We start from the raw sequence: 12,986 nt of genomic DNA on the forward strand, positions 1-12,986 counted from the left end.
CAAGACCAAAAGCAGATATTGTATGATTCCATTTACATGAAATATCCGGACTATGTAAGTCCTTAGAGACAGAAAGCAGATTAGTGGTTGCCAAGGGTGGGGGTGGGGGTGGGGGATGGGAGAGAATGGGGAGTGATTGCTTAACGCATGTAGGGTTTCCTTTTGGAGTGATGAAATGTTCTGAAACTAAATAAAGGTAATGATTGCACTATGTTGTGAATGTATTATATGCCACTGACTTGTTTACTTTAAAATGGTCATGTTATGTGAATTTTACCTCAAAAAGACAGCAGGGGTAAATTGATGGGTTGTGCAAAGTGTGCTATTTTAAGACCAGTAAAGACCAGGAGTTATAAAAACTCTACTTTCCTAGATGTCTCCTTTAGAGAAAAAAAACTTTTTTAATATAAAATTTGCATTTACAGAGATGGATATATGAGGAAAAAACACTAGGTAGCTTGTTTCTGATCTGCATTGTGTTATAGGTAAAGCAGATGCTTCAAAGTAGACACCTTTGAGAAGGATGTGAAATACTAAGAGTTGGGACCAGGTTTGGGGAACAGAGACAGAAAGAAAGAGGTGACTTTTAAAAGAACTAGAGGAAACTACATGGTTTGATGGGGCAGTGGGGTGTTAGGGGCACTGAAAAAGCCTCTTAAACTAAAGCCAAGTCCAGCTAAAAAGCTTGTAGGGGACATTTGTCACTTTCCTGCTGCCCAGCATCCATTCTTCTTCTCCAAGGACACACAGATTTCCTCTGGGGGAAGTTCTTCTCTCCGATGAATGTAGGTAGTGAATCAAGGTGTCCTGCCCACCTACTCTGAAATTCCTTTTTCTGGACACCTCATTCCTGGGACATTGACTCTTTCAAAGGGGTGATGCTGCAGACTGTGTAAAGGGCACATGCCTAGAGCAGCCCCCTGGTTTCCTTCCTGCCCCCTGCCCTCTTCAAGACTGGTTCTCCAGCCTCTTGTCCATTTGGTGAGCACTCCAGCATCCCTCTACAATAGTCCCTCCTTAAGTTAGTCAGAGTTGGGTTTTGTTGCTTTAACCAAAGCGTCCTGTTGGATACAAACTCAAAATGCCAAGGAGCAGCTGCTGATGGGCATTTGGTTCACTGGGAAGGACTTCCTGGGAGTCATGGTGGGAAGCTTAATCTCAGACAACGTATCCTAAACACCTACTGTGTGCCAAGCCCTCGGCTGATTTGGTAGAGAGGTACTGGGGAAAATCAAAGGGAGTAACAGCTAAGCCAGCGTTTAAAAGCTATAAAGTGATTTGATCTACAACCAAGGGACCCAAGTCCCATAAGGAAGAATTGGTCGCCCACAGATTTAGGGCAAAGATGAGCATTAGTCAGCTTTTTTTCCAATTCTCTTTTAAATAGCCCAGCAACCATCTGTCTTTGCTCATGTGAACTCCATCTGCCCAAAGGCAGTGTGTACATATTTCTGTGTGTATAAGGAGGGGTGTGGGTGGGGAGGAGGTGCAGATTTTCCCTTGTGTTCTTTCCCATTGGGCAGTTCTGTTAGTAGAGCCAGAGGTTGATCATAAAAAGGTTCAGAAGATAAAGACATGCTGGCCTCTGTATTTTGTTGTGGTCTTCTAGCTTCTTTCTTAGTAACGAGCATTTATTAACCATGGACCACAGCACAACACTGGACAAAATACCATCTAGATAAGAAGTAGAAGACATCACTTCTGCTTTCTGGGAGTTAGGAGTAAAACATGGCCAGATGCTAACTCTAAGAATAGCTTTAAAAATGTAGAAATGCAGGCAAATTAGCGTGGTAAAAACTGCGTATTGAAGCATGAAGCAATTTTACTGTCAGACATAAGTAATTGAATAATGGAGAGATACACCATGTTTCTGAATAGGACAAGTCAAAATTGTAAAAATGTCAGTTCTTCCCAAAGTAGTATATAAGTTTGGTGTATTTTCAATTTAAAAAACCCCAAATTTTCATAAAACAAGCTCATCATATAGTTCATTTGAAAAATAAAATGCCAAAAGTCTGCCAACAAAAATTTTGGAAAAGTAGAGTGAAGTGAGCCTTTACTGTCAACTCTCGAAATAGTCCATAAAGCCATGTTAATTAAAGTGGTGCCGTATTGGCACAAGAACAGACCAAGAAATCAGTGAACCAGAACAGAAAATGTAGAAACAAATCCAAATATTTAGTTGAGAACTTGGTATATATTTAAAATAGCAATTGAAATCAGTAGGGAAAGGATGGGCCATTTATGGTATAAGGACAATTAGCTGCCCGGAAAAAATGAATTAGATCTCTACTTCGCATCATTTACAAAAATAAGTGGATTTAAGGGTAATACATTTTTAAAAGCTATAGGAATAACGGAACGAAATATTGGAGAATATGTTTATAATTGGGTGTTGCAATAGCTCTTTTTATTTTTTTAAGTTTTAAAATATTTTTTATTATTAAACGTTACAAACGCCAAAAATGTGATATAAACACCTATGTGAACATCTTCTAATGTTATCAGATCTTATATTTAGCCATAATTGTCTCATATTTTCATTTAAATTATAAGATGTTACAGATACATTTGAAGCCCCTGGTATACCAATCTACAAACTCACTAGCCTCCCTTACTCCACAGAATAACCACTAACCTGAATTTTGATGTTCATCATTCACTTTCATATTTTTACTATTTTACTATATATATAGTAAATAATATATAACATATATTTATATAAGGTTTTAAAAATCTCATGGACATGATAACTTATCTACCCTTTGGAACAGCTCCTTTTAAAACCAAATGTAAAACACAAAGGTTTTAACAGAAAAAAACTAACAAATTTAACCACAAAATATAAAAGTTATATAAAAGATAAATTTAAAATACACAATAGACTGGGAGAAAACCTTTCCAAAATATAATATATAAAGACAATATAGGAGTGATAAAAATAAAAACGGAAAAAGAAAAACATAATAGAAAAATGCACAAAGGCTATGAACAGAAAATTCACAGAAAAGAAATACAAATTACTAATAAACATATGTATCAGGGAAATGCAAATTCAGATAAGAAACTTTTTTTTTAACATAGGTTGGACAAACCTTAAGAAACAGAAATTGAAATGAAATATTCATTCTTTGCCTATCAAAGTGGCCAAAACTGTAAAAGATTGAAAACACCAATGACTGATGAGAATGAGGAAGACAGGTACTTTGCTACATGATTGGTGGGAATGTAAATTAGTCCCTTTTTTGTGGGAGGCAGTTTGGTGATACTATAAAATTTAGAATGCATGTAGTTCTAGGTTTTATTTCTCAACCTCTAGGGCCCCTTCCATATTTCCCCTCATTACTGGGTAATCAAGACCCAGCTTCTTTATAACAAAGCACCAGGCTTCCGAGTAGGTACAGGCAGAAGCCGCCAGACCTCAGAAGGGCCAGATCTGCACAGCAGTCCTCCCACCAAGTTCTACCAGCCCAGATAAGTCGCAGGCCAGCCTAGACTCATGGCGGGTGGAGAGGTGTCTACTTCCTGATGGGAAGAATTGTTTGCAGGGACAGGAATAGGTGGAATTATTTGCAGCTGTATTTTCAGACAAACTACTGCATAGGTAGAGTAAAACATATCCCTCTGTGTACCGTTTCAGCAGCATCTCTTAATTGTTCCCACATTTATATAAATTTGAAAATATTCTATTGTTTTGCTCTGTATTTCTTCCCTGACCTAAACCACGTGACTAGGCACCTATTCTGGTTTTTTTGTTTGTTTCTTAATGTTTCTCTTGAGATCTGTGGATAAGTTATGTAAACAAACAAAAACAGTAAAACTCCATGACAATAAATATGCTATGCGAAAACTCAATTTTATAAGCCCCAGTGTTGTGTTATTGCGAAGTTAATTAAAAACCGTGTTTTATCAGTAGGTGGTATCGTCATAAAAAATTATACATTGTCAAACTTCCACTGTGCACAGTTGACCTTACGCTGAATTAAGCAAGTCTCAAGTGATCCTGAGGTAGTCGCTTATTCATGCATGCACACACGCAACACACACACACACACACACACACACACTCACACAACTTGAGAATTTTATCCCAGCCCAGTCTGGGAATGGTGCTCAGTAGCCTGGAAAGAGAACAGTAGCCAAATACCAATCATGCCACAGCTGAATTCACATGACTATGGCGCATATGATATTTTAAGCATATTTTTGTCTTTTCAGATTTGTGAGTCTGTAGTCTGTTCAACAGCAAGCCCTCCCTACAAGCTGAGTGTGTGTTGAGTGCCCTGGGGATTGACACAAAGGATAATAAGCCTGGCTCCAGTGGGTGGCGGGGAGGAGTGTGCTTGAAAAGAGTGTATTTTAAAAATCAAGCCTCGTGGGTGTTCTGTGCAGGGTTCTTTGCCAGGGGCACAAAGAAGGGAAGCTCCCCCAAAAACCTGATTAGAAGTGACTCTTAAAACACATGTAGTAGCTGGGCAGGAGAAGAATTGAGTGTGGAAGGACAGGAGAAACAGCTTGAGCAAAGGTACTTGGGGTAAAATAGCTCAGTACAGAGGGGTGGGTATAGCTCAGTGGTATAGTGCATGTTTAGCATGCACAGGGTCCTGGGTTCAATCCCCAGTGCCTCCACCGGAGGGAGGGAAAAAATAGCCCAGTACATGATGTGCCTGTTTGGGGTGGAGGCAGCCAGGCTGGTGGTTCAGGTTTTTTGGAGCCTGGATAAGAAAGGTAAGCAGGCCCCAGGCTGTGGTGTGCCTCCTAGGCCAAGCCACTGAGACTCAAACAATGAGGGGGTGGAGGGGCAGGTTTGTGTGTTAATTATCCCTCCATTGGTGGGTGGAACAAGACTCAGTGAGAGGCCACTTGGTGGGGCAGTTGCCAAAATTCCCTTGAATCAGGAGCGTGGCCTCAGGATGAGCCCGTGTGTCATGATTCTGTGGGAAATCTGTGAATAGCCAAAAGGAAATTTTATTCTTTTATCATAGCTTCTAGAATTATACCATATTCTAAATCAGATCAGAAGATAGGCCGATGAGATTTAACCCATTCTTCTGACATTTTTAACATCAACATATTTCTATTTTTAATTTATGTTATGAACAAAATTTTCTTCAAGCTTTTCCTCCAGGAGCAATCAGAAGTTTGGTTTCTTGGATCACACCCCTCCCACTACATACAATTTATTGCCCAACTTGGTAGTCTGAAACCCTTTATAAATTCTGTTATCTAAATCTTGTTTAGTATTCAGTTGTCCAATTGACATTATTTTTACAAGCCTGCTTTTTATTATTGTCAAAATCCACTCATCTCTTATAAATGCCTTCGCCTGCTTTCCAAAGGCCATGGCCTCTGCACTGAGATTTGCACCTGTGGTGTTATGCTAGCAAGTGGTTTCCTGTCCTTAGATCTTAAAATATTCTTCCTTCTTCTCCCTGCCCTCAAAGAGGAAGCTTGTCTGGGAACTGGCTTGCTTAAGATGATAATCTCCCTTCTCTTAAATTTGTAGATTTAATGAATTATGATTAAAAAAAAAGAGTAAATCTGGTTCAATTTAAGAAGAGCTTCTAGGATCATCTGGTCTGACAGAAATGATAGGCACAAATCACTGTGATATGATGCAGAGATGAAGGATTGATGTCATTACCATTTTATATTGTATGTCTCTCATTTATATAGAACACAAATCCTAGTCAATCATCAAGCTTGGGCTCAAAGCCAAGGAAGAGAAACCAACAGCACTTTCAGTAAATGGGATCATCTTGCACTGTGGTTGTGAACTATAATCATTTTTTTTTATTTAACTATAATCATTTCTTAATTGTAACTTGGAGCACCTTGTTTTCCCAGTAAATAAGTAGTTTATGATCTCTGCACTTCCTACCAAGGCCCAGAGTCACTCTGTTTTCACAAAGGACAGTTGTTAAGGTAGTGTCATGCCTTGCTTATGCTAACAAGCCTTTATCCTCATTAATCCAACAAATATTTATATTGCTCTTCCCTTCCAGCACATTCTCCAGAGCGTACAGTGCCCTCCATCCCTGACACACACATGCACAGGGCACTCAACAGACTCTTAGAAGGGTTTGCAGCCTTTCCCAGTTTAACAGAAGCAGCAAGTTTGATTAATGGAGTAACCCCTGCAGCTGTGGTCCGCCTTGTGTGGGGAAGGCAGAGAAGTGAGCATTTAATGCGCGTAGGCGCCATGCTAGCTATTTTATATACATTAGCTCATTTGATAATGAGGCTAACTCTGTCAAATAACATGTGTTCAAAACGTATTACTTGCTAGCTTTCTATTCTGCATTATGGAAATAACCCGCGTTGAATTAATTAACACCTAAATTTGAAATCCTGTCTATTTAAGCGTGTCCTGGTTGATTTGTAAAGCTAATCTGATGCAAAAATGTGGAAAGGGGATTAGTTGTGGCATGGATGTAAGGTTTAAGAAAAAAAAATCACATATTTGTGCTTAGTGTACAGAATTTATCAAGGGAAAACTTAATAGGTTGAAAGACTTTTGCTGAAAGCTTTCTTTAGAGCATTATTCAAGGATTATGGGGAAATTGACCTCTCCTCTCCTTTTTTCTTAGATACATTCCACCGTTGATCTGGGGGAAAAGTGGACACATCCAAACAGCTTTGTATGGGAAGATGGGAAGGGTGAGGTCACCACACCCATATGGGCACCGGAAGTTCATCACCATGTCTGATGGAGCCACTTCGACCTTTGACCTCTTCGAGCCCTTGGCTGAGCACTGTGTGGGAGGTGAGCTAGCCTAGGTCATATGATTGAGCCATCACTCGGGATGGGCACTAATCATTGAGGGAGCTGGTGTAAATGCTTGGGGCGGGTAGGAAGTCTGCTGAGGGTCTGCATCACTTAGGAGTAACGAGCAAGAACTGGCTCCTGTGTGTGCTTGCCGGGCACTGTGCAGGGTTCTTCAGAAAGCATTGTCGAATAGTTTTTAAATCCTCTCGTGAAATACAGAAGCTTGGTGTATGAACTTGGAGCCCAGGTTCCGCAGGACCAGGCCTCTGGTTTGATGACAGCAGCAGAAGCTAGACTATTGTATGTGCTTTGTATATACTATTATCTCATTTAGTCATCACAGTAGCCAGTGCCTTATTCTCCTTATTTTACTGATGAGGAAACTGAGACTTAGAGATGCAATGTAGGCTGGTCTTGTTTGCTGGGTAACAGCAGACGACAAAGACTCTCGAAATACCCTCTGCTTAGGTTTCTAGGGATCTGGAACACCTATTTCTCAGAAATAGCCACAATTTCTGTTGCTGATGGAACTCAGATTGCTCTGTCCAACTTGCACAATAAACATTCATAAAAAGCTTTACAATGAGGACTTTGAGGGAATGGAATTAGATGACAGCATCCTTTAAGTGCTGTTCCAACCAGAAGAGAATGTATCTCTTGAGTTCTATAGTACTCAAAACACCTAGTTTTTTATAGGAGCTCAGTAAATATTTAAGAGTAAATTCCTGTAAACATATTACAACTCTCAGTTATTTAAAGCACTTAGAACTGCTGAGTAGCTGGTGACAACTCAGCTTATGTTCCCTCTGTCTGGAATGCTTGTCCCAGAACTTCACGTGACTGCCTCCTTATCACTTAGCTCTCAGCTCCAGTGCCCCCTCCTCAGAGGGATGATCCCAGATTCCTCTAACTAGTGTTTCCTTTCTGGGAAATCCATCATGCCTTCCTGCTCTAGTTCTTCACAGTACCTGCCACTCTCTAAACTTATCTGTGTAGTTGTTTATTATCTGTCTGGGGATAAGAATCCCCAGAGTCCAATAAACAGTCACAGAAGGAATGAATAAATGAATAGATTAGGAGTTCACATTGTGTTTATAAGTCTGGTAGCTGATCTTTCAAATATTTATTTCTCTACCATACCCAGTGAAACGTTTTTTTCCCTTGTTTCTAACGCTCTGACTCCTTCTACTGCTAAAGCACAAAACTTAATTTAACCAGTCTGCTCCTCCAGAACTGAGATGGAAAGTTGAAATGGGCGAAACTTTGATTCTTTTTTGTACTCATCCTTGTCTTTCTAGCACCCCTGTCCCCAGAAAGGATTGATGGAGGTGGTTCTAGAAGACAGTATTTGCTTCCAAGAAATGCTCTAAGAAAAGCAGCCTTTTTCCCTTTTTATGACTTTTTTCTGACTACAAAAGGAATAAATACTTGCTGTAGAAAATGCAGATAAGAGAGAAACATTTAAGAAAGAAAATAAGAAAAGAAAGAAAGAAAATAAGAATCATCTGTAATTCCACACCCAGCATACCATTGTTAACATTTTGTTTGATTTACTTGGCAATTCTACACCAAGTCTTTCCAAAATTTAAATTATTATGCATTACATTTTCCCATATCTATTAAAAGTCTAGAAGTCTTCAATAACAAATGTTTAATGATTGCTTAATATTCTACAATGTGGTCATACCATAATTTAATCATTCTGGGTTTGGACATTTAGCCTGCTTGTAATTGTGTTATTCTTAAATAATTGCTTGGTAAGTATCCTTAATCATAAAATTTAAGGCAGGATTCCAAGAATTAGAATTACAAGGTCAAGGTTTATAGAAATTTTAAAGTTCTGTATGTATATTACATAAGAATGTTTAAATTTTTTTTATCTTAACTTTTGGAAGGAAAATTTATGATTAGATTTAATAACCTAAACACCACTACTTTTCTTTTAAAGAAAAATACATATTCATATTTTCAAGTAAGTAAGCAATACGCATGATAGAAAATTCAAAAGGTACTAAAGGACGTCCAGTGAGAATATAAGTCTCTCTCCCACCCTTATTCCCCAGTGGTACCCACTGTTAGGATTGTTGTGTATGATTCCAGAGCTAGTGGATGCATTTATAAACATAGATGTCTTTTCCCCCCGACACAATCAGTAGCATATCATAACCTTTTTCTGCACCTTGTTTTTTTCTACTTAATACATATTGGAGAGCTTGCTGTATCAGTGTATACAAAGATGTCACATTATTTTTTAAGTATTTTATTTATTTTTTGTTTTTAATATTTCAATTAATTTATTTTCTGTTTTTAATATTTTTAAATTTGTTTTTGTTTGGGGGGGGTAATTAGGTTTCTTTATTTACTTATTTATTTTAATTGAGGTACTGGGGATTGAACCCAGTACCTGGTGCATGCTAAGCATACACTCCACCACTGAGCCATACCTTCCCCCAAGATGTCTCATTATTTTTAAGGGCTACGTAATATTTCATCATTTGGATATGCAATAATTTACTTATCAAGACCCCTATTTCTGGACATTTAGGTTATGGCCAATCTTTTGCCTTTGCAATCTGTACTGTACATACATTGTTTTGCATATGTACAGTGTACCTATAGGGTAAATACCTGAAAGTAAAACTGCTGGATCAAAGAGATCTTTGCAAACACTGCTTTTTATTTTTCTATTCATTCATTCATTCATACAGAACTTCATATAGAAATTAAGACCAATGTTCAGAAACATATAGCACTTTGACAGGGTGATTTTATATCTGTTGAAGCTAATAATAAAAAATTGAGATTTGTAATTATTATTTCATTTTTCTAGTAATTAATTTTTATTGTATTTTTCAAAAGTGTCTGTCCACAGTGGATTGGAACTTTTAAAAACTGACCCGCTGACCCTTCACCATAAATTGTTTGAGAAGCACTGATACAGACAGTTCCAGCTAGAAGGGAAAGATATTCTTTCCCAGAGAATTGAGTGAAAGGGTCTTGTTAAATTCTCTCCTACTGCTTTCTAAGCCAGTGAAGTATAATTGTGTTCATTTACCATGTCACTGTTTATTGGCTATCTCAGAATCTCTTTCTCCACCCTGTAGATGACATCACCATGGTCATCTGCCCTGGAATTGCCAATCACAGCGAGAAGCAGTACATCCGCACCTTTGTCGACTATGCCCAGAAAAACGGCTATCGGTGTGCTGTGCTGAACCACCTGGGTGCCTTGCCCAACATTGAACTGACTTCGCCACGCATGTTCACCTACGGTAAGCTTGGGGCATGGCCCTGTGGAGGAGCCCTCATTTCTGTTCCCACTGCAGGAGTGCTGCTACTTCTGCTTCTGCCTTACTTTTCTAAGTTTAGAATATATGCCCATCTACAGGAGATGGCAGGGCACCCAATTATAATAGCAGCCAACTTGTACTGGGCATTTGTGAAGCCATGCCTCACATCAGCCTTTCAGACGGGCAGTGGGACCACTCCATCTTCTCCCATAGAGGCAGAAACTGAGAGAGGCAAAAACTGAAGCTCTAAGGGGAAGGTCTTACCCAAGGTCCCCTGCTGGTTAGTTAATGCCCTTGTCCCCTGTGCCCTCCTGACGCTCAGGACTCTTGGGACTGGAAGGCAAATGTTGTGATGAGGCACATGGATGTCAGGGGAAGGAAATCTGGCACATTAACAACTCATTGGATTTCAAGTTCCTTGAGGACAAGAACTTGAGCTCATGTTTTGACAAATGCTTCTTACCTTTAATTGAAGTACTGTGTTAGCCAAGGCTCTGTGCTCTGGACCACTCACTCATTCTTGACTCTTATTTAGCTCTCCCTTCAGATTATATATACAAACATAAATAATAAACACTTAAAATATGTGTCTGTATGTGTACCAACATTTGGGATTTTTATAACCAAATCAATTATAGTGTGTTTTCATGGGAAACAACTGAAAATTATGTCTACATTCTCACCATAACTAATTTTCTATTTCTTTGTCCTTCCATTGTTTTATCTATGTGTGCATAGTTTTTATTTAGGTGCAGTCATAATGTGTATATCTATGGTAACTTAATTTAAATAACTTTGTATTCACTAACAGAGAGATGCAGAGTCATTACATTTAATCTTTTTTAAGAGCCATGTTGCCTTTAAGAGCTACGATTACCCTGTTGTAATTTATTTAACCATTCCTCTTTGTAGCCATTTAGATTATTTAAAGATTTTCAGTATTTTAAATAATGATGTGCTATAAATATCTTTTACAGGGAATTTTTTCATCTCTTTAATGACTTCTTGGGAGTAAATTTCCAGGAATAGAATTTCAGAGTTGGCATTTTTTATGCACATTTGTACTCATTGTCAGATTGTCCTCCAGTGAGGTTGTTCCAGTTTATGCTGCCGTTGGTGGAGTATAAGGGCAGGTAGGGAAGCATGAGCAGGGCACCTGCTCTGGGCCAGGCTGGGTGCTCCCCATCCCACTCCTCCTCTGTGTGTACTCCCACCTAAGACACCCGCTTTACAGACTCTGTTCTGTCCTAAGTTTGGTCAATGACCTGAAGATATAAGTGAAGATCCAGATTTACACATTTAAATAGTGAGTAGGTGGGGAACAGGTTTGGATCCAAAAGGCAAAAACAGGGAGAATCTAACAAAAATGAAAGCTATGGGGAACAATTATAAGGTCCTGAACTTGGATATACAAATCATCTGCACAAGTAGAGCATGGGAAGTCGTGGCTTGGCCGCAGGGCCTGGGATGGAAACTCGGGAATGTGAGCGAGCAGCACAATGTGCCAGCAACAAGAAATGCCAGCATTACTGTGTGCCCAACACAGCACCACTGTTTCACATGGACGTAATCCCTTCCATCATCACAGCAGCTTGTAAAATTGGGATGAAAAGACAGAAACAGAGAGGCTAGGTAACGTGGGCAGGGCATAGAGCCAGTACATGGAAGAGCCGAGACAAGAGCCTGGATCAGGCTGCCCTGGCCTCCAGAATCCTAGGAGAAGAGCTGGGTCTGTGTGGTCCAGGCTCCCGTGGAAGGAAGGGTTGGTTCTCCCAGGAAAAGGATTTGAGCCAGGTCCTCAAGGTGAGGAGAGGTTGGAGCTCATATACAGAGGGGAGTGGGCTGTGGGAGAAATAGCATTTACAGCTGCCTTTTAAGAGCATGGCCCATCTGGTCTGGGGAGAGGGCTATGAGTGAGGAAAGTTCATGGGGTGAGGCGAGTCCATCAAGGGCAAGCTCAATCCCCAAGTTTTTCATAGTAATTTGTTTCATTTTTTATTGTTGTTACCATTTGTTTCATCACAATTTTAGAAGTAAATTCCTATAGCTTGTTATAGTTTAGTAGTTTTCCAAAAAGACAGGTGACCTAGTAGATACGGGTGATTTTTCTAGCTGTGCTATTTAGTTCTTTGGTTTATCTGTACGTCTTTTAACTGTTGAGGTGCATTATTTAACCTTGGGGTGATAAGATCAAACAAATGTGACCTTAGGTCAAAAATCCAGAACTCAGACAGTTTGTTGAAATCCAGACAAGAAAATATCCTTGGTAGCTTCAAGAGAAAGCATTAGTGCTTCCTTAAGTCTGTTGATGTGACTTTAGTTTAAAAAATGGGTTTTTAAAGAATGAAATTTTGTCATTTGCAGCATCATGGATGGACTTTGAAGGTATTGTGCCAAGTGAAATAAGTCAGACAGAGAAAGACAAATACTGTATGATATCATTCATATGTGGAATCTAAAAAATACAACAAACTAGTGGATATGACAAAAGAGAAGCAGACACAGATATAGAGAACAAACTAGTAATTACCAGTGGGGAGAGGGAAGGAGGGAGGGGTGATACAGCAGTAGGGGCTTAAGAGGTACAAACTATTAGGTATAAAATAAGCTACAAGGATATATTGTACAACATGGGGAATATAGCAAATGTAATAACTATAAATGGAGTATAACCTTTAAAAATTGTGAGTCACTGCATTGTACACCTATAACTTGTATAATATTATGTATCAACTATATTTCAATTTAAAAAATAAAAAAATTAAAGAATGGGTTTTTAATAAATGTTTCCAGGGACTGGTGAGTAAGGAGCAATCCTTCAACAAAGGTGGCCTGATACATTAGAGCAAAGCCCATGTTTGTCACTTTTGACTGGTAAACTGAGGCAGCTCAACAGTTAGCACACTAGAATTGAAAGACCTTCATCA

General features: G+C 39.1%; 1 protein-coding gene across 1 annotated transcript in view; it reads left to right on the top strand.

Moving 5' to 3' along the window:
- The window catches only part of ABHD2 (abhydrolase domain containing 2, acylglycerol lipase), an 89,678-nt gene that overhangs the window by 40,897 nt on the left and 35,795 nt on the right, over window positions 1-12,986 (top strand). The window contains exons 4-5 of the mRNA XM_010955060.3: window positions 6,591-6,766; window positions 9,874-10,041. Of these exons, the coding sequence (XP_010953362.1) occupies window positions 6,591-6,766; window positions 9,874-10,041 (344 nt within the window). The remainder of the gene's footprint in view (window positions 1-6,590; window positions 6,767-9,873; window positions 10,042-12,986) is intronic.

This window comes from Camelus bactrianus, chromosome 27, assembly GCF_048773025.1.
Source record: "Camelus bactrianus isolate YW-2024 breed Bactrian camel chromosome 27, ASM4877302v1, whole genome shotgun sequence".
Lineage (NCBI taxonomy): Eukaryota > Metazoa > Chordata > Mammalia > Artiodactyla > Camelidae > Camelus > Camelus bactrianus.